The 22,412-nt window shown below is 45.7% G+C and overlaps 1 protein-coding gene across 2 annotated transcripts in view; it reads right to left on the bottom strand.

Annotated features, from left to right (window-relative positions):
• Window positions 1-22,412, bottom strand: part of LOC128890337 (nuclear pore complex protein Nup88) — a 53,874-nt gene that overhangs the window by 5,268 nt on the left and 26,194 nt on the right. For both annotated transcript variants that reach the window (XM_054148740.1, XM_054148739.1), the window contains exon 2: window positions 8,087-8,256. In XM_054148740.1, the coding sequence (XP_054004715.1) occupies window positions 8,087-8,256 (170 nt within the window). The remainder of the gene's footprint in view (window positions 1-8,086; window positions 8,257-22,412) is intronic.

The following is a 22,412-nucleotide window of genomic DNA, read 5'->3' as shown; positions in this document are numbered from 1 at the left end:
GTCTCCTCTCTTTGAGATCTCGAATCGCTCTCCTCTATTTTAAAAGTTTGCCGCTTCCTGGCAACCGGAAACGTGGGAACTCGTTTCCGCAACTTCACATCGTCGCAACATTTTCACACCGTCGCGACGATGTAACTCGGAACTGTAGTGCGGCATCTTGATACTGTCGCAACAATACAATCGATTACAAAAATGTTTGTTCAAAAATTTCAATGTCAATTGCCAGGTTCACACTGCTTCCACGATGGTTTCGTCGAGCTTTAGTCGTTTCGAAATCGTACGATCAATCCTCTGCAGGTCCCTCTAACGCTAGGATTAAACTATTTTGTTTCCGAGAATTGGTACGATTCGAATAGAGAAGAAATCTCTAATAACGCACGAATTTTTTGACTGGAGGCACGCAGAAGTGGGCAGGTACGTCGCGAGCCATCATGGACCTACGGGAAATTTCTTGGCGGGACAAAAGAAAGAGAGTCGGGCAGCTGCTCGAATCTAATTAAGAAATTCTTACACGGCGGTGCTGCGCATTCTGCCACACCCCTCGTGCCGTGGTTGTACACCTCTCGTCGGAAGCAGTCTAGAAAAAATTAAAAATAATTTTTCCTACGTAAACGTATTAACCCCAGGCGGAGCGGAGCTTTTTACGCCGCGCTTTTCTTCCAATTTCTACAAAGAATGGCGCGGACCCGGCTTCAAAGCGGATCTTACGCGGTGTCGTATCATTTTGTTCTAGAAAACTTTTCCGTCGTATTTCCCTTCGTTGTGGTTAAGTTACCTGCGCTTCCGTCGCGGCTTTTCACCAACCCGCTTAACCCTCCGCGTGTTCTCCGATAATTTACCCAGGTTGTTTGTCCGCTTCCTTGCTTTTCTTCAGCGTTAGTGAATTAAATTGTCTTCAAATTTGTCCGGTGAAAAAAGAGGACTGCTTTCTCCGACAGTGTTTCCAACGAGCACTTTACTGTTTTATGTGTGGAAATTATGGGTGAACGGTAGATAAAATGGCAAAGGGAACGGCGATGTTCGCTTTCTGGCGCGAGAAATAGGTGAAATCTCAATTTTCTCGCGAACGAAATTAGAATCTACCCCAACGGATCGGTTCGAAGGTAACGGCGAACGAGAGATAAGCGAGCGCCTCTCTCGCTTTCTTCTTTTCCTTCTCGGCAATAAATTTCGGCGAAAAACCTATCCGGATCTCCCGCTGGCCTTTTCGCCGCTTAACCTAAAAATTCATTAGATTATAAAGCCGTTAATGCTCATCCGCGCGTCCGGATTTCTCTTCCGGTTAGCCGAGTCCACAGTCGGATGGGAACGTTGATATCGAACGTCTACCTAATTTTATCGTATTCGTTAAAAGGATATATCTACCTAGAAACTTTAAAAAATCCATTTATTCATTTGTCATTTTCTTAAAGTGCAAGGTTTACAAAATATTCTCTGAGAATTTCGAGATAATCGTATCCCCACGAAAAATTCTCCAAGATCTGTGTATTTTGAATTCTCCTGGGTAGGCACCCTTAAATAAGATGTGGCCTATACAAAGGGGCAAATAATTCAAAAAGCTCGTTGCAAAGAGAAATAAGAGTCTTGTTGGAAAGTAATTAGAAGTATGACTTGCCAGAGGTAAATGGGGTGTGATAATCAACCGCTCCCTTTTCGACTCACTGAATACTTCTACCTCGGATTTTTTGATCGTAAGGTGTCTTCGATTAGTCTACATTCATACCTACAATCTTCTTCATTAATTTCTTCATTACATAATAAGATAACGAGATGTACTCAAAATAAGTAAAACTGCCGTTAAGGGTTAGTAATTTGGCGATACACCAGACTGTTTACCTCGGCAACAATACTTCATCAATGTTCGCGAGGAAGCTCCTTAATTCCACTCTGTGACCCCATAACGACGTAATATCGTTCGGTTACTTGGAATATTTTTATTATGTCCCCGTGGCGGCATAGTATGCGGAGGGTGGCCTGGGCACAGGAGACACCAGTAGTCGAGGGGGCGGTTTTCCAAGCTTTGGAAGCTATGCTCACGATATAACGAGAACCATTATGATAAGCGGATGCATAGATTAGACATACAAGGGAGTAAGGGATCAAGGGTGCTTCCGTTTGACAGGAAATTAGACGCGTTGCGTGCGGTAAATTGCTCTTTGGTGGAGCAATTCTTATTATTACACGGGTGACAGGGCTTTTCGGTTAAGGAAATAAGAGAATTAAGAAGGCGAGCTGTCGAAGCAAATAAATTTAAATAGGAATAGGATCATTGGATTATGTATCATCCAAGATTAGATAATTTAACACTTGTTCTAGTATTTATTTAATTTTTTAACGTCATCAAATTCACGAGTCTTATCCAGATTTATTTTCATTACCGCGTCACCTACGCAATTAATTTTTGTACTTTTTTAATAAAAAGTCCTATCACCCATTTCGACATAGAGTCCGTGTTAAGGAGTACCGCCAGTATTTGTACATTTCTTTGTTGAATTTCTATCGACGATCATTTATTTTCATTCAATTCTTCACGCGACAGACTAATTCCCGCGAAGATGTTCACTTTTGCGCGAGGTCCCGCAAATTTTATTTGCGCGACGCAGACGAGTGGAGTGCGTTTCGCGTATTTAAGTTTTCCTCGAGGGTCTCGTTTGGGATTCTTTGGTTACCGGAGCCGCTGCAATTGGCCAGCGGCGTTGCACGATTTCCAACAGAAACGCGCGTTTCCCTACGTGGACCTTACCATCGCACGATGCATCAAGTTCCTCGTCTTTGTGCACCAAGCTGGTGGGATTCGTTTGCTACGCGTGGAATGTAGTGGCCCATGGCCAGCGTATAACGAGAAAAGGTAACTGGTCGGCAGAAAGGACTTGGAAAGACACTCGACCCTCGTATTATTCACGCTTCTGACCTTCGAAGCCGACCCTCGAGCATGTGTGCCCGACGTTGCATACGAAGCAAAGGAACATCGGAACTAGATTGTCTACCGTCTTTGTTGAAGCTTCGAGATCCGTTGGAGACCAGCGTTAGGGATTACGTGCCATAAATCGTTTCGAAAATAATCACTGCATCTGTTTATATTCTGTAACCTAACACAGAGCAAGCCCAGCGTTGCACTCAACGTGTTAAAAGCAACCAAAAGGCTCGAGTGTTTCGAATCGATCGACTTGTTCGAGTCTTGAGCTAAGCAGTGTTAGGACCGCGGTGGAACGATAGCTGGCTTCTCTGTTACCGCTGGTGGATGGGCCACGAGTGAGTAAGACGCGACCGATGGTATGAGGGTGGCCCATAAAATCGGGATGTTACGCAAAATATAACGAGCAACGTTCTGCTGGGCTGGCTGACGCTCCTGTCGTAATTCATCCGGCTCTCGCTTGCGTTCGCCTTCCCGACGACACCTGCGTCGGCAACTAAGCCCGTTAATTCTCGAGGTTGCGTCGCGCTTTCATCGCGGCCATCGGTTTCCAGGAGTGTTCCTTGCTGTTACTTTGCTGCTCCGTCCTGCGTGCCTTGGTTCTCGATCTTCCCGGCGCGTACCACGTTTCGGGGGCCAACCAGTCGCACTCGAAACATAAATTCTCCAAGCTTAAAAGGCGGTTCGAACGATCTCAAAGATTCGAGATGATACGTGGAGGTGAAATATGGAAACTTCGGAGCGAGACGCTGTTGAAACGGACACTGTTGATTTAATCAACGGGTTCACTGACAGACTGGTACTCGTGACAATTTCTACACAATTTTTACTGTTTTTTTTTTCTATTTAAATTCTATGTGACTTTCTTTTCAAAATTAAGTCTATTGAATTAAGGTTGGCTATAAATCAAAGGCAGACAATTTTTCATGATTTTCAGTTCGGCTCCGAGGGCGTTAAACGAGAGTATAAGGAGTAGAAGCCCTTGATCGCGATTAGGTAACACCGATTCTGTAATTTCACTCAGCGTTCCCTCGCGCGGCGCGGGCGGCTCTTTTGTTAACGCTGATTCGACGAGAAATATCATTGGGGCGACAATAAAGTTTCGCCAGAGGCTGATAAAGCGCGGCGCGCACGCTGGCCAGTTAGCCGCGGCTTCTATGTTTTTTCCTCGGCGTGGCGACATTTTTCAAACGGCGCGGATATCATCGGGGACCATCTAAATCATCCAGGGCGCGCTCGAGCACAACGCACCCTATGCTCGGCCTCCGCAAACACACCCCTCGGGGGCTCCGCTGGGAAACTGGTGATTTTCGTTAGTGCTTGCTCATCGAAAAAAAGTTGGAAAAAAAAGGGGTTTGAACAGGTCAAGCCCCTGGTACGCGAACGGGAGAGGGGTGGGACGGGTGGCGATGCGGTAATTGTGCGGAGACACGTGGGTGCGCGCGTACGTGGATTAGCGGACCGAACGTACGAGTGAGCCGCGTGTGGTTCCCCGAGATTAGCCTCGGGTTTATATCGGGATTACATATGTAAAACCATTAGGTTAAATCATTTTTTAAATAAACGCATCCTATCCCCTTTCACTTCGGCCTGAGCCCGCGCCGGGACAGATAGGAGACTGGCTGCAACAGCCCTTCACGACCCAAGGGGTGAGTCGCGGGGCTCGTGCGCGCAAGTGAAATATTCCGTAACACGTACGGCACGTGCTTCCGGATCTCTAGTGATCTCGTTGAAAAATCTTAAGGGTTGATTCCGATGCCTGCGTATCTAATGACGATGACGACGCGGAAACCTACCCAGTGAATCCTGTTTTCTGTTACATGTTAGGCTGTTGTAAAATCAGTGTCGTATCGCGATTAGATCGATCGTCTCCCGATTTTGCTTTTTAATACGTAATATAATTCGTATAATACGAATTTTACTTTCGATATTATTTTGTATATTGCATACTGCGACCAGGAGCCTCCCTGTGTGAACTTCCAAATTTGTGAACACTCGATGACGAGGCACGAACGCGTTGCGAATACTTGACGATAATACTTTCCTCCGCGAAAATCTCCAAACGAGTGGGGGGAGGATCAGGAAGCGGAATCAGCCAGAAACGAGGACAGCATTAGGGGTTCCGCGAGGTGAATACTCCAGGGACGATTCGGAGGAACGTTTGTTGGAAGTGAAGTGGTTGGGTGGTAGGTAGCACGAAAGGTGAAAATTATTCATAAACGTAGGCTGGCTCGCGACGTGAGGGATGAGGAAAAGAGGCGGGAAACGGGGTGCGGGTCTCACTGGTGGTGCGCCACGTAGAGAGACCGAAGTAGAAATCTACCGAATATTAAGGTAGGAAAGGATCTCGCGGACCGCATAATAAACACATAACGGTAATCCTTAAAACAATAATTAGCCGCGAGAGCCAACCACGAGGCGACGATCTTCCGGTGGCACACGAAATAGCGCTGGTTTCGTAGTCCGTTCCCGAATTAATATCGCAATTCGCGACGCCGCGGCGCGACTTACCCAGGTACACGTTTCAAATTGCACCTTCTTCCTATAACGATTATCCGACGAGATGTTTACTGGAAGGAGCTCCGAACTATTACGGCGAAGGTGGCCAGGTTCGTCGTTTCAAACCACGATTTAAGGGTGGTCTTAACCCTTAAAAGAGTTAACATCGGGTCTTTCGAGCTCTCCCAAAATTTTCTCTGTGCATATCTCTGAATACGGCACACGATATTCTTGATAATCTGTACTATTTCTCATAATAAAATAAAACTTATATCGAATTGGATATTATACAAAAAATCAATCATCAACCAAATTTTTTTTTCAAGAAAATTTTTAGAATTTACTAGAAGACAACTAGTGCCAAGAATTTTTGCAGAATTATCACAAAACACCATGTTGACACTCAAGGGTTAATTGTGCCTCAAACAGTAAGGAGATCACAAAGGTTCGACAAAGGCACGTGTCATTTACCATTTAAAAAATAAACTCGTAAATGTTTTGCACTTTGTCGCGAATTTTTAGGGGAGTATACCCTTGCGCGAGTATTCGGGAATTTTCTCGAAATATTATATAATCTGGCGAGAGTAAGAAAAGGACGAAATCTGAGCTGGCGTTTAAAATAACCATGTTCTCAAGGGCCGAAGGAGCCTGCCGCGAAGACGAGAGGAAGAGGAAGGGACTGGTTTTGGTGTGGAAGGCCGAAGGGTAGAGGTGCCCTGAAGTGGTAATAGTTTTAATCCGGTGTCTTGAAGTCGGGATTTGGTGGCGCAGCAGTTAGTGGCTGCTGGTAAGTCCAAGCGAACCCACTTCGCGCTCTGATATCATAATCCGAATAATCACTATTATTGCCGCCATTTGCTTAATCCGAAGAGCGGCCGCTCGCTTTTCCACGCTTCGGAGCTTGGGATCTGTTGGCCGATGGGGATGCTTGGGTATTGTATCGAAGCTATTTTCGCGGGATTTCCGCAAGACCGTTTAAATCACGCGATAACTTTACTTGAGAAGTTGAATATTAATTAACGACATTTACCATCGCTCAATTAATCATGGTAAGAAAGACTGTGCTAAATTTATTTCGTAACTTACCTTCGATAATTATACTCGCAAGAAACATCTGTTGCAATTTTGATGAAACTTGGTACACGGAGTATTGAAAATCATATTAACAAGAAATATTTATAAACAAGCGGTGAAATTAAACGAAGAATTAAAGAATTCAGAGTGCCTCGTCGCTCGAGGGCACGAAAAATTGGATACGCCACTGGGCCAGGGGCGACGTTTAAACTTCCCAGCCCTCGCGAGCAAAGATCTGTCGCAACGCTGGAGATTTCGCAGGCAATAATGCATAAACTCCACTTAGCCTTGTTTTAAGCCGCAGGAAGGAAGAAGACATTAAATCCCAGAGATTCGTTCTAATGGCTGGCGACTCTCTTACAAAACTGTTCCCCGGTTTATTTTTTTCCATCCCCATGCATTTAACGTTGGCCCACGCGCGTTCTTATAAATTCCCTCGATTTCAGCCGCGCCGGTCGGAAACAAGCTCGAATTGCTTAAGTGAAATAACGAAAAAACTTTAACATAAACTGCCGCTTTTAATTTGGCCAGTTTGTTCAGGCTGACCTCGGCGAGCTCGCCGAAGCTAAACGTTTCGTTCGTTTCTGGAAAAAAACTTCGGAATTATGAATTAGCGGAAGGAAGGTAATGGATTTATCCTGGACGCGGCTTCTTACGAAGTTATAATGCGAAGGACAATTTAGAGCGGATGGATGCCTTTTTATCCGGTGTGTATTAAGTAGCATCGTTTCGCGTCGTTCGTCGCGAATCGAAATTAAATAAAATTCATGAATTTTGATCAAGTTACAAAAATGAATACCGCGATAAATGTTTGATTATGATCTGCTCTGGATCAAGTGCTCGGTTATTCGATTCTCTGATACGGTTTTGTCGCAAGTTCAATTTTCAAGCAATGAACGGTTTCGTGGAATCGCTTTCTCATCTTTTATCATAAAGTCCGCCGTTATCAATCTCATAAGATTCGAGAGCATGTCGATTCGATTTCTTGGGACGTTGGGAAAAGAAGCTGAAACGTCAAGCATAATCTGCCATTGCGAGGCTAATTGCGCGAGGTTCTAATCACCCGAAAGATTAGACGCGAGAACGAGGAGACGTCGTGACAGAGGCGCGAAGGGTAATGTTACGCGAGGCAGTAGTCTCGGTGGCATGTGTCGTTGATGAGGCGGTTTGTATTCAGCGGTGCTTTCCGGCCCAGGAACTTTTGAAAACTAACCGAGTAAAGCCACCTTAATTCCATAAGAGGGAGGCCAAAGGGGTTCGGGCGTCATCGTAACACCCTCTTAATTACAGGATATTAGGACGCCCACAGGAGCCACGGAGGTGCAGGAAGCCAGATAGTGCGATTTATTATTCGCGGTCTACCTTATCTCGCTTTTTAGGAGCCAGATTCCTTGGTCCGTAAACTTCCCTCTTTATTTCGCGAGATTGATTTCACTCGCCTTCTACTCTCGGACTTTTTAATCGTTCCCAACGGAACGCTCGACGGAAACGATCATCGACAGGGAACGATCAAATCTAGGGAATCTAAGGACTCTAGTCTCCTTTTTTTTTTTTTCTTCAAAAAGATGGATCAGTTTCGATGACTCGAGTGCTACTTACACGCAGAATATTTCTTCCTTGCCACCTTGGAACATGCCTTCCTTGCCCCATCGCTTAGGAAGCTCCACGAGCACTATTTCTAGATTACCCCATAGCACTAGCTGCGTTCCAGTCTCGTTGATCAACAGATTTTTGATCTCGAACTTGGGCTGATCGGTGAGTCGAAGTTTCTGTAACGAGAAGGAATGAAAATAACGATTAGTGTTGTACAAATCATGAATTTGTAATTTTTGAAAGTGTCGACAAATAAAATCTGAAGACAATCATTTATTTACGACCGAACGAAAGCTCCCATCGTTCGTTCCGCAGACAGCATTACAATTTTAATTTTCAACCGTAACGAGATATTCCTCCTAGCCCTCTAAACTTCCGCTTTCACCCTCGGCGCGCATCGTCAATCGATTAATAAACTTTATAATATGATCCTGCTCCTCGTTTGTTTTCCAGTTTGATTTTTATCACGGCGGTCCGGGAAAAAGGCAGGTGCACAACGTGCCTCCTTCCCCCCGCTGGCCCCCTCGCTGCGGGGATTCCTCTTTAACATCCCCTTGCCACGGTCCCTGCCACCCTCTTTCACCTCGATATTTAATTTCGAACTAAGTTCGCGAACGCGAACATCATTACGCGCTGGCATCCCCGCAGGTGGGGTATCGGCGCGTATCAAGGGGCAATTATTTTTTTACCCGGAGGGTAGTTTCTACCAAGACGACGAGCGAGGGCCAATGGTATCGGATGCTTTGCGAAACCATAAATTAACTAAGAAAAAGCATAGATCTGTCATCTATCGAGATGTTTGTATAATAAACAAGCGAACTAGCCAAGTTTCGATCAAAGAAATAGTTTCCGAATGCGATCATCTCCCAACAAGTCGCAGCGATTCTCGTGGTATCGAATGCTTTGCAAAACCATAAATTAGCTAATAAGAAAAATCTGTGATCTATGTTTGTATAATAAACTAGCGAACGACGGCAAGTTTCGACCAACGAAATAGTTACCCAATGCAATCATCCCCCAACGTATTTGATTCGCAGATGAAAAGTGCGAAGCTAAGCACGTCCTCGCATCGAGGAAGGAAGCTCCGGAGCGTTTAAAAGTTTTCTTCTCATTAAGACTTATTCTCCGGATTTCTTGGGCGGTATGCAACGCGAGCAAGAGAGGACCCGATCTCTCTTTCTCCGTTCCTCCCACCCTCGCAGTTAGAAACACATTTATTAACGGCAGCTCATCTCATCCCACTGTTAAGTACCGGTAAGAGTGTTCTTTCCCTCTGTTATCCTCTCACCGAGAGTTCTCATTCACTTTGGTAGCTGTCTGCTGTCCTGTCTAGGGAAGGAAGAAAAAAGACGTCACATCGTCGACGCCTTATTAATCCGGGAGTCGAGGTTGGAAGAAGAAGGTGACGCGGAGAGAGGCCCTTTGAAGAAATTAAAAGAACAGAGGGTATAATGTGAACACATCCATTCCGTGACCCTCTTTTTTTCTTGCCCCCGTCCCCATCCCTCCGTCGTTGGTCTCTCTGTCGTTCTCGTTGCCGACTCGGCACCATTAAATCCGCCAGTTTCGCGACGCTTTCGCTAAATGTCAGTCAGGTGGACGTCTTGGATCTTGTCACGGTTTCTTAAAATCCGCCGTACGCATTTATTCCCTATTCTTTGTTTTCCTCCTCTTGCAGGAGGGATTCCTGGACTCGTTACCTTTCATCTTTAATGCGAGTTACCGTTTCGACACCGAGATTGCTCGGATCGAGCTAGGGAAAACGGCTGCAGGAGAGGCGATGAAAGTTGGAACGGGAGACAGCGATGGTTTACGATGGTTCGATGTAACATTAACCCTTGAACGTGGTTTTTGTTACCGATAACAATTAACACGGGGTCTTTGGTTATTTAAACTATCGAAAAAATTCTGTAAAAAGGTTTTGTTGAAAACAAATTTTTTCAATTTTTTTCCATAAATTCGTAGAGAGATTAGATTCGTTAGAAAATCAATCTTTTTCTAAAAATTCATAACTTTTGATAGGAAAGTGTTATTTTAAAATATCTGCCGGCAAAATAAAGCTGAATCCCTATATTTTTACGGAAAATTAATATACTTCGGATATCTTGACACTGAATGTTTAATTTTTTAAAGCGAAAATGTGTTTTCTTTAGGCTTAGAAAAACAAAGTTTTTTGGTATTGTAATTTAATGAATTTGTATAAATTAGATTTGATTACGAGAAATAGAAAAGAATATCAAAAATATCGTGTACCGTAATCAGAGATATGTACAAAGAAAATTTTAGGAAAACTCGAAAGACTCCATGTCGTTAAGGGTTGAGATGCTTCGAATGGGAAAACTCGAAGATTTTCGACGGATGTATTTTAGCGTGGAGCTGTTTTATATCGCGTCACACTATGAAAAGGTAAATGCAACAATCCTGCGTGGCAATAACGCTAGGCTGTCGCCCAAGTAAAGATGGTAAACGAGGACGTTAGCCGAATAATGCAAAGCAAACCTCATCTGAGATATAATCCGACATTTGTCCATATTAAGGTGTTAACAGCTTGGCGACGCTTTAGTTTCACGTGTACGCGTGCGTGTGCTTTGAAATTATATAGTGGGAGCATCAGTCGTCGTTAGTCAGCTTCTGCCGCATTCTGGTGTTAACTATGTGTATCTTGAGCACCCGTTACGTAGCCATTTGTCAGTGCGCTCCTCCATACGCGTTATTTTCCACGTTCAGATGCACAGCTTCGACGGTAATATTTTACTCGTCTATGTCAGTTTCTTCAGAAAGACTGAAGGAAGACAAACAGGAGGAAAAAGTAATTCGACCGTCGCGTACGATCGATCATTGGAACGATAAAATTCAAATTACGCAAAGGTAAACGTAAATTCGTCCGAGAGGAGAAATTCCTACTGTCTCGCAGACTTCCATCGTAAGCGACACACGGAACTTTATATTAAGCCTAAGTTCTAAACTAATAAGCCAACAGCCATGGTAGGACGATCAGGGGGCGGAGGGTGACGCTAGAAGGATCCAAGTTTCCCTCTGCAACTACGAAGCGGGTCACCGATTACGACGTTGATCGTCTACGAGAGACAACCAAATTGGATAACTTCTAGTAGCTTCTTCGCTGACTACTTATTGTTAGACCATTATCCTCCAAGAATTTCAACTAGATCTGATTTTCAAATTCGCAAATCATTCTTGGATGCATACCGCGCGACGCGTTCAATCCTATCCCGCGTGATTCGTCATAAGAGGAGTCGATCGAACTCTTTTTAAGTCGAAGGGTTAAAAAAATACGTTGCTAAATCAAAATTCGATGGAGAAGAGTCTGCGTCAGAGAAGGACAAGCCGAATACACCCGGTATACGCGTCGTTTTCAGTGAGAAAGAGGTAGGGAGGCCCGTTAGGTGGTCGACGTCGGGCGTAAATTTGCATTGAACGAAACGAGGCGCTATGGGGCATTCCAGTCCGAAGTTAATAGCTTCCCAACGATTAACTGTATCTCCCCACCCACCTTGTCTACCTAGCCTCTTCCTCTCTTTCCCCCCCCACGGCTGTTCATTCGACGCGTCATGCCTGTTCGTTCCGTCTCTTTCCCTCGAGTTCCGGTTGCACCCTCCTGCAACCAGTTCTCTCTTTCCCTGCACGTATCCTTCTTCACCTCGTCGCCATGTTGTACTTACCTATATCGTCCCTTCTGATAATGTACGACCCCAAAGGTCGCGAAATAATTGACATCATCGAGGTTCTGGTACGACGGATTCTCTTTTCGCTACCCAAACGAACGTGGCGTCGATTCGATCATTTACTTCCCATCGTTAACATCGATTTAAAAAGATTCTCTCACCGAAAAGCGCAAAGTTCGACGCGACGCGGGCCAAGAACGGTGTACAGTTAGTAGGTGTAAAAGGCGGCGCCTATCGTGCCCGCAGCCAATAGTTTCCAGGCACGGGAAGGCGCCACGGGGGTTATAGGGCATAATTTAGTGGACAGTTTGATATACAAACAATCTTTAATGAAATTCTTGGTGTTCATTAATAACGCATTACAGCCTCGCGCGGCACTCGGTGTCGGCATCGGTACCCGGGAATCCTGTACCCTCGCCCCCTCCTTTTACGCCTCACACTTCCCTGGCTCCCACCCTTCTCGTTGCGTCGTCCTCCGACACCCTTTATTGTTCCGTTTTCCACTAATCCGTGCTCTCTCTTTCGCGGAAATTTCGCCACGTTTCCGTCGTCCAGGCACGTTTTCGCTGTCGCCTCGGTTTCGATCTGGACCTAATTTCGAGGGTTGCATCCCTTAAGAAGCTCGTCGCTTTTCTTTCGGACGAGGCAACAAAGATGTTTCCCACGAGTCGAAAAGTTTCTCGGCTCGTTAGGGAGGACCGTATCGGCGGAAAGGTGTTCGGAACAGATAAGGAGCGCGAATATGCAAATAAAACGATCGCCGATTAATTCCACGTGCCTGATGGGGCAACGGCGATGACTAATAGGCTTTCCGGTGCAACGGTGAAACAGCAATTCGTTTTCGGGTGGACGATACTGCCGGCTATTGTTAATGAATCGACGTAATCAGGGGTGTGGGGGTCAAGCGACGAATGACAATCGAGTTTTGTATTAATGTCCATGCCGCACCCATGGTCCCTGCGCGCCCCGTACGACAGCCACCATCAGCCTGATCGTTTGTTTAATCAAGAGAGCCGTTAACACGATTAACTTATTGCGTATTCCCGTCATTCTGTGCGCGTGAGACACGAATCAGCGACACACAAACGCAATATCCATTACGGTCGTTCAGTCCAGTTTCTCTCTGGCTTCTTTCTTTCGTTTCTCCCTCTCTGTTTACCCACCTGTCGCGTTACGTATGCCCGATATTTTCGACGAATCATCGGGCGGGTTTGTCGAACGATTCGATCAAGCCAATCGGGCCTGCTCGCTGATTAAACGCTTGGCGTGTCGTTCCCCTCTTTTCTATCGGTGTCGTAAGTAAATCGTGGACTTGAAGCATTCGAATAGAAAAAAAGGGGTGAAACTGCGTGCCTTATGCCTCGGTCCTTGGCGCCAATGGGGATGACACGGGGTGCGCGCGAATGTGAAATGTCCATGTCCGGCGAATGATCACAAACTCGAATATAAAAGTCGCTGGACAAGAAACCAGTAAAAGTCCTTTGAGTCGAGCGTTTCTCTAAAAAAGAAGAAAAAAAAAAGGACCGTTCTACGCAACCGATAGTAGTACTGTTAGCGTAAAGAGGAGACAAAAGTGTCCCTCGTGAGATTTTCGACGATAACGCGGATGCGTTTTCGCGCGAATGGAGTTCGCAGGCATTTAATAGGTTGAAATAGTTCGCGATGGGTCATCACGGTTATACGAGGCACTGGTCTTCAGTCTTTTGTCCCTTCCTGGCAAACCCTTTCCGAAGTACGCGTACCCCGTTGGTTTATACCTCGGCCCGAAGCCGCGAGGCGCCAATGTTCGCATGCATAACCGCGGCGAGCGCATAAACGCAAACGAACGCTCGGAGAGACCGTACAATGTAAAGATCGGTAGGTGGGAAGGTTATTCTGGACGCTGAACATCGGCTTGGACGTCCAGAGAAACGAAAGGGCGAAAGGGGGCGGGGTGAGGGTGGGGCGCGAGAGGAATGATATCATCGGCGGTGGCTATGGGGAACGATATAGAATTTTAATATAGTGCTTTACGAGCGCGATTGTCCGCCATTTTACGGCCGCTATAGGGCGGCCATTTGAATTCTTAGATCTGCATACTTTGCGGAATTGCGTGGTCCGGTTGGCACGACGATGGGTGAACGCCACGGAGCTGGGCGAGTCCAGGCCAGCGCCCAGCTCCATCAACGAGGGTGCACTCTCTCGTGCCGCTTCTGTCGTTTGTTGCAGCCTGGACGTTCAAACATCTCGCCCCGTCCCTCTATATTATGACTTAATAAAATAATAACGTAAACCTCCGGGCCACCATTGCACGTCCTGCTCGTGCACGCGCGAGGGTAGATAGAATTGTTTGCCAGCGCGGCGAGCTCGAGAGCTGCGAGGGAGAATTCGTGTCACGCCCAGCGGAGGCTGTCGGTATCCCATTTGATTATCATAGAATTTCAGTTTCTTCGATCCATAGGGGGATTATTAATTTCTTCACGGGTTTTCGGCCGTTGAGCTGTACGCGACGCGAGCGCGGCACGACTGTACGACGTCGGTACGACTTATGGTCGATATTACTACTTACAGCGGTCTCCCGAATCGTTGCGAGACGAATACGGCTGGCTTCGTTCGCACCGAATACATGGAATTTTATTGGGCCATCGCTGCTGAATTTATTGCCACGTTTAAATTCGGAATTTTCATTGTTGGCATATTAGAATCATTCGCGGGATTTATTGCGTACTGGCGATACTTTAACGCGAAGGCTGAGAAAAGATTATCGCTCAAAGTAGAAGAAATGGTCCAATAAGTGGGATACTTTTGGATCGCACGGTATATATATTAATTTATGACGATAGGTACACATTAATTATTAACGATATTTGTCTAAAAAATGATCGAGAGTATAATTTTGCTCATTGAGATCGGTGCAAAAAAAAAAAAAACACTTTTTGACCTATTTCAGTTTTTGAACCCTAGAGGGAGTGAAGAGTCAAGATGACCACCCTTGTAATCGTCAGGTCAAGGACTATCTACGATAAAAAAATCAGCTCGATTGGAGGGTACCCCAGTTTCTTAAACCCAACCCCTTAATCGCTTGAATACGAGTGCCCCAGAAGCGCCTCGACAACAAGAGGCAGCGAAGGAGGTTCGTAGAAGTTGGAAGGATGAGAGAAAACGGGGCTGACGGAGAAGGAAGGCTCCTCCTCCCTCTCCCTCGCGCGATATAAGCCGTATCAGTAATAATTTACAATGTTATGGCGATTTTATGTATATCTTGCCAGAGCTGCGCTCCCCCGCGCTGAGAAGTATTATTTAAATTAAACGGGGCTAAACTAAGCGAACCGGTGGCATCGAAGTAGCGGAGAGGTGCCGCGGCGGTATGCAAATTATTATCGCGGAGCGATAATTTAAATGCATATTTTGCCTCCTATATCATTTTATTATTGCCAGCCAAGTTAAGTCAGTCCGTGGGCGAACGTTTACGGGAACGACGCACCCTGTAACTACCCCGAGCCTGTACAGCTTGTATTAGAAACGCTATCGAAGCGTTTTCCCTATATAATCCTCATTGTTACTGCTTGCGGGACCATAATATCCTGTCGGGTAACGGCTACCGGCCAGGATTAATACTCGACGACTAATTGTATACCGTAGGAAGTGCCAGCTCATCCACCTTCGGGTCTGTCTTCGCGACATCCTCTTGGTCCGCCCTACGCTTTGTCACTTTGTGCTTAATGACTCACTCGATTAATGATATTTGTCGTCATACGCCGCACGGACCACGAGTAACCGCATTTTTCCGCTATTTTATACTGTTTCTACGTTTCTAAGCCTAGAGCTATGGTTCGTTTTCCGGAAATCAGTTTCCAAAGGTAGATTACGGTAATTCCAGCTTTCGAGTGACAAACGAGAGTATAGGTTTTCTCTTAGAAATTTATTGCCAAGAAGGAACAGATAACAGCGAGAGAGTTGGTCGCTTATCTTTGCCGTTACATTCGAACTGAACGTTTTAATCGTAGCTTTGCCTTACACCATTCTATGTCAATTAACGCGTTAGTCCTTAAAATTAATCGTCCAAGTTCCTTAGTGAAAATCTCTGTCACTCAGTTCTGTATTTCTAACGTGTTAAGTTCGTGTTATCTCTCTCAATTACGTATCATTCTTTTTCTCCGCAAAACCACATTCGGGGATGATTTGCACACGGTTCGCGACCAGCTGTAAGATCCTCCTGCTTCCTACTTTCCGCGAAAGCTTGAAATTCGTTGCTCGCCTTTCCCGGAACAAATCTGCACCAACCACGATTGTTTTCCCTCGTGGCGCGTTTAGCTTGGGATTTACATTTCAGGGAACAACAACAAGAATCGTCGAGGATCATAGTAACCCGTGGAGTTTTAAGAACCGAGATCGGACAGGTTGGTAGCTCGGAAGTCGTATCTATAGACGTACGTATTCCGAACAACGAAGAAGGGTTAAAACTTGGCTGGGCAGTATTTTAATTTCTGACCGTTATCGTCCTGGTAGCCAGGGTCAGTAGCGAAAGATACATGTAAGTTGACCCCGCCCTCGAGACCTCTCTGGACGCTTATGAATATTAATTTCGCTCCGTTACCCCCGTCTGCAGCCACCCCCAACCGAAAACAGACCCGACAGGAACAAATTAGATCTTTCCTTCCATACATTTCCCTTTTATTCCTGCGGCTTCTCCTGGACCTCTGCTAACCTCCTGAATTCCTCCTCGTTCAATTTGTTGTTGGTTGCTACGCGCCGACGACGCGAGAGGTGATGCTATTAAACAGCGTTGGGCAAATTTTAATCAAAGCAGCGAATTACCTAACCACGTACAGTCGCACCTAAACTAGAGATTACGCTTCGAAGTCTAGCTGATAAGTTTTCGAGTCACGCCTCGATTAGTGCTTTTGTTTCCTTGCAATAATATTCAGGAGTGGATAAAATACCGTTTAAATACCATGGTCGGCCCATTTGCCTCACATCCCTCGAAAGTAAACTGGAGCATCGAAGAAAGTCGAGTCTAAAGTCGTAAAAGTTGTTCGTTTGCCGGAGCAGCGAAACGTCGCTGATGCGAAACTTACTCTGCCGGTTGTTCCGGTATTTAAGGCGAGTGTACGCTATCTATCCAACGCACCATTCATTGCGAGCACACGCAACAACGAAACACGCAACGCAGTCGCAGCCACGCGTTCCGTACTCGTAGCCCAGACAACGAGTTTATCTCTGAATCTTTCGGATGTTAGACGACCCTTGGTATTTCCTACAGTTAGTTTCCAGGGCGCGACTCCGTGTGATTTCAAAGGGTGCGTGTTTCAGGCCCATGTTTCCTTGTAATACATGCTCAGGTAGGCACAAGTATGCACGCGTACCATCTCACCGACAGCAACGTTCTACGCTCGGATAGAGTTCCCTTGAATCTGGCAATTTCATAACCAGGAGTTAAAACCACAGCACGAATGTCGTATCTTAGCCTGTCCCAACTCCCTTCCGAGACTTTCTCTCCCTCTCCAACCTCTCTCGCTATCACACCGGATATTATCATCGGTCCAAACTTCGTTTCGAATTATGAAGCGCGAAAGTGTCTGGAATTGTAATCCTTAATTAACGATTTCGCTGAATTGCACTCTGGTTTCGACAGTAATATCGATGGTGGTTTCGAACAAAAGCCCAAGATCTACCACAGATGCGATGGAGCGGGTGGGTTCGATCGTCAAGTAACAACGAGCACGTATTTTTTGATCACAAAAGCCGCGCGGTCCGATTATAAAAGCCTAAAGCGTAGTGGGGTGGCAAGTACAATGTCTCGTCGTCGGGAACCTCGCCGAATTTTTATTCCGACCATCAGAACTCACCCTCTTTACATCGTCTGGCGACCCCCTACCCCTTCCCGCAGACAACGTCGCCTCCATTCAATTTGCAGGGTTATTTTTCAGCGTAGGCCGTACTTAACGGGGCCGTACGTTTACGCGAACAACGATTTTTCGCTGGTGCAACACGCGTGGCGTGCATTCACGCTGGTCAGTCGTAGGACGAGGACGTCGTCAACTGGGACGATCCTGAACAATGGAAGTCCTGACAACCGCGGTTATGGTAAGGAACGAAACTAAATCGATTGCAAGGGAAAGCAGAGCAATGCTGATAATTGTTTTGTTATAGTCTCAAGAAACTTACGAGGAGATGATTTAGAAGTTTATTTTATAGGTAAGAAGAATCATAAGCCTCGAAGCTTTTATAAAAATAGATTCCATAACAAGTATTCCATTACGTAGTTTCCAATTTTCAAGAATATTAGTCTGACAGTCAACGTGTCAATAAAAAGTCCTGATACATTTCTGAGCGACGACCAACGTGTTAAGGACGCTTGGAGGCAGCGAAGACGAGGAAATCGGCGCGACTCGCGCTGTCGACTGGTGCAATTACCCTGAACGAAATAACATTGACAATGTAATCCGGGCACAACGCGCAGATACATTCGTAGTGCAGAAGTGAACCGCAAAATGGGATTCGCGGGGGCGTCCGTTGCGGCTGGAAATAAATAAATAAATAAATAACGCATGTTACGCGGGGCGTGTTTTCCCGGCTAACCCCGAGGCGGGACTTACCTCTTGTACGAGGACGAAGAGGAGCTCGTATAACTTCGCAAGAACTTCTCGTCGCATCCTGAATTTCTGCCGCTGCGCGCGTTCACACGTACACGCACAGCGGCGCTGTTTCGGTTTGCCTTAATGGATTTCGCAGTAATTGTAAAATATCTCGCGTGTTCCGCGCGCGTGCATTTACCAGCCGACACGCGCGTGTTCTTAACGCTACACCCGTGTTAATTTCGGGCCGCGTGTAACAGGTAACTTTCTGAGCTATGTCAGCGACAATTTAGTCGAAGAGAAATGAAAAGAGGCGGTTCCAAGCGACACTGATTCCGAATAATTTACCCTAACAGCGTGAATCTTTTGTTAGCCAACATAGAACGTGGTCTAACAAGCAGACATTAAATTTCATTCATTTTCTTTGACACTTGACTTTCGGGATTAATTTGTTTGGCACTTCAGCGAAGAAGTTAAAGGAGTAAAAAAATTAATTCCAAAGGTGAGACAGCAATGAAAATAAATCTGCTTTAAAAAATTAAATGCCACGACGAATGTTAAATTACATAATCTCCAACAGTCTCGAAACAAACTTTCAACATTGTAGACATTTTCACGAGTTTCAGTTTGCTAATCAACGTGTTACATTCCTAAAGAAACCAGGTTTTTGCTGTTTCCAACACTCTGCACGAATCTGCATGATTTCCTAACGTCTTTACGTTTATACCATGAGCGCCTAAATTCTTGTACCGATGATCCCCAAAATGGTCAAAATGTTTAACCATTTATTTTCCCTCCGTAAGAACGACAAGTTTTATGCCAGGATTTAAGACAAGTATTTTTTTTTTTGTCCGCATCTCGCCCTTATGAAACATTTATGATGGCTTCTTCCGACTTGCGTAACTTCCACCTTTAAATGTGTTTCGTACGTTTTTCTTTGGCCTGCGTTTCCCGATATATACCGCCCGCAACTTTACCTTCGTTCTTTTCCTTCTTCTTCTCTCTCTCTTCTTTTTTTTATCTTGGTTATGAGAGTTTTACCGCGACCACAGCACAGTGAAATTCGTTACTGGAACTGATTAAAAGTTGTCACCGGTATAAGCTGCTTGAGAACAAGTTTTGCAAACATTTACATAGGAAAACTCCCGGCTAGTCAATTAGGTGGGGCAAGTTAACGGAGTTAACCCGCGTTGTCTCTCTCTCTCTCTCTCCCTCTCTCTATTCGGTGCGGTACTTAAATTGCAACTGTAATTTCGCGCCCATCGTTGAATCAACAAATTAGCTGATCAGGAATGCCACTTGTCGAATCTCAAATTTAGCCGCGACGAAGCATTTCGCGACAAAGCGAAACGGGGAAAAAACTTTGTTTAAGTACAGGCGAACCTCGACTTTCGCACAATTCGCTATTTCGCACATTTTTCGCACACACTTTTAGGAAGCAATTGTGTGCGAAAGTCGAGCGCCCACTGTAGTAGATACTAGTCGCATCTACCGAGAGTTGGACGTCCAACTTATTTATATTTTTTCACGGTATATTCAAACGTCAAGAGGGTGAGCGAAAGTTGGGTGTAATTTGCGGAACAGCGATAACCGCAGTCACGTTTATTCTAAACGCGCGTCGTATGTTGGAACCATGGTTCCATTGAAAACGGAACGATTAAACGAGTCATCCAACGTCTGGTCCTTTGCTCTTTCAATCCGAAGTCTAAATACAAGGGGGTAACACGGAAGAGAACAGGCGACAATTGAAGACACGTGTGTCCGTCTGTGTATGTATGCGCCGGGGCGGGGGTGTGTCACGTGTGTTAAAGGGATGCGACGTCAAACATAATGCCCCTCGACAAGAATGTCCCAGCGGTGGCCGCCAGCGTAAAGTGTCTATTTATTACGTTATTAAACGCGTCTGATGCGAGAAGCGTTGCATTCTCTTCCCGCGCGCCAGAGGAAACGTCTAAACACGGCCTCCTAATGTGACTCGATTTAAAATATAAATTCTTGACGATATGTAACCAAGCGCGGGGGTCGTTTTCTTTGGGATTCCAGAGGAAGGTTGAAGGCACGTCGCCTGTGGCGCAGGGAGGGTGTCTTTTCTGGGGCTCGTTGTGCCGGGGGAGACTGATATATCATTGGTTTACCAGGAAACGTAATATCCCGTTGACGGATGGAACCTTATCGGTCGCCAGAATGCCGCACGGTGGATTTATTTAAATTCGAAACATTTTAGAGTCTGAGAACGTTGCTTCCAGCTTTTCGAACGATATAGATCGCGATGCAACAGCAACTAGGCGTGCAGCGACGTGGACACTAGAGCTGTCGAAGGATGAGCTGGTCACAGCGAAAGGAGACAAGCGAGGAGCAGAAGATCGTCATACACCTAATAAATAGGAGCCATTCGTAACGCTGTGGCCGGTGAATCCGTTTGGCTGTAGACAGTGGCGCCCTGCGTCCCGGCGGATGCGCCACTGACGCTTTTTGCTATCGATAATAAATTACCCACGGCGATATTTCTTATTGTTAGCGGGGTGCTACCGAGTGCGTCTGAGGGCTTTGATCGGTACGCGGTCCTCTCTTTCTCTCGCGTGTATATCTATATCTATGTATATATACATCCAATGTCGCGGTCGTTAATCAAAGACGTATCCCAACTTCGACCTGTTTCGACTGTACCATCGGGGTTCGCAAACTACTTCCTTGTGGCGGACTTTATGCTCCCCCCTGTGTTTTTGTCCGCGTACGCAGGCTGTCCTTCTTTAATCTCGAATACACGTCCATTCGTGACGGTTTGTATTCACCTATACGATATTTCTGACGGTCTTGTGCATCGTGTCATCCGAGATCGAGAAACTATAACTTTGCCGAAGCTCGAAAAATAAAGACGATCCTTGATAGTGCATCGAAACTGACGATAACTGTGTCCTTGACATAGGTCCACTTTTAAATCGCGAAATAACTAAATTTCGACAATCCGTGGTTCCTCGAATGGCACGGCATTAAAAAGACTATTACGCCGCGGGGGAAATCATGTCGTTATAGGTCGCGGAAAGGCGGGCGCATTTTCCGAGCCATAAAGATCGGATACTGCGAGAATTATTCAGGATAATTTAAATTGAGACGCTCTTCCTACCGTGGCACGGATTTTCCGTGGAACGCGCCAAGAAAACAAGGATATAAATTATGTACAGATAGGTGGCGTAATTTAAATCGCCGCCCCCGGTCCAATCTCCCAATTTCGGAACGATTTGAACGCGTCGTAAAATTCAAATCAGTTCGCGCTATATTTCAACGAAAGTAACTACCCGGTAAGATAGACGGGCTACCCCTTTGCGGAAACTACTCGAAACAGAGTGAGATCTTATTCTTTCGAGTTTGTCCTCGTCCTTTTCGTATCGTTTTCGATCGGAGAGATCTCCTTCCTCTTCTTCGATTCGAGCCCTTGCAATCTATTACATAGGATCTGGAAACCTGCGCTGAATGCGCAAATGCGTTCTAGGTTCGTCAAAGACGACAGAAATCTATCTATCCACGTATGGCGGTACAATATGAGAATCGGATCCGACATCAAGCATGATGTATGATGCCTGGCAAGATACACCCTCCGAGGACGTCTGTTTCTCTTACCCCACGGTCACGTTCTTTGTCCTTCTAGGGAACGGTTTCGCTCGCTGTCCTCTCTTCCCTGGAATTTCGTGCTCTGTATATTGATGCTTGCCAAAACCTTGCTCCCCTAACCGTACGAAAACGTATAAACACGCGCGGTTGCAGAAAAATGTTCCCCAGCCAGCGTATCGGTGGGCTTAGCCGAGGTCCCTTAACTTCCTCCATTTCGTGGGTTCGCGTTTGATGAATCGAAGAAATCGACACTCTGTCGCCTAATCTAGGATCCTTGGAACGATGAGGCGCGGTAATGAACTTTGTGCCTTCGAGATACATTAAGGTCTTTTTATCTATAAATATTTATGCATTCTTTTAATAATAAGATATGTTTGTCAGTGTAGCAGTGGTTCCCAATGAAACATTTTTCATGTTCTTTTTACACGTTGACCGTCAGACTAGTAATCGTGAAAATGTCTGCAAGGCTAAGATTCTGTTTCT

Source organism: Hylaeus anthracinus, unplaced genomic scaffold (assembly GCF_026225885.1).
Source record: "Hylaeus anthracinus isolate JK02 unplaced genomic scaffold, UHH_iyHylAnth1.0_haploid 12000, whole genome shotgun sequence".
Classification (NCBI taxonomy): Eukaryota; Metazoa; Arthropoda; class Insecta; order Hymenoptera; family Colletidae; genus Hylaeus; species Hylaeus anthracinus.
The sequence above is the reverse complement of the archived record's forward strand: the minus strand, read 5'-3'. Positions and strand labels throughout refer to the sequence as shown.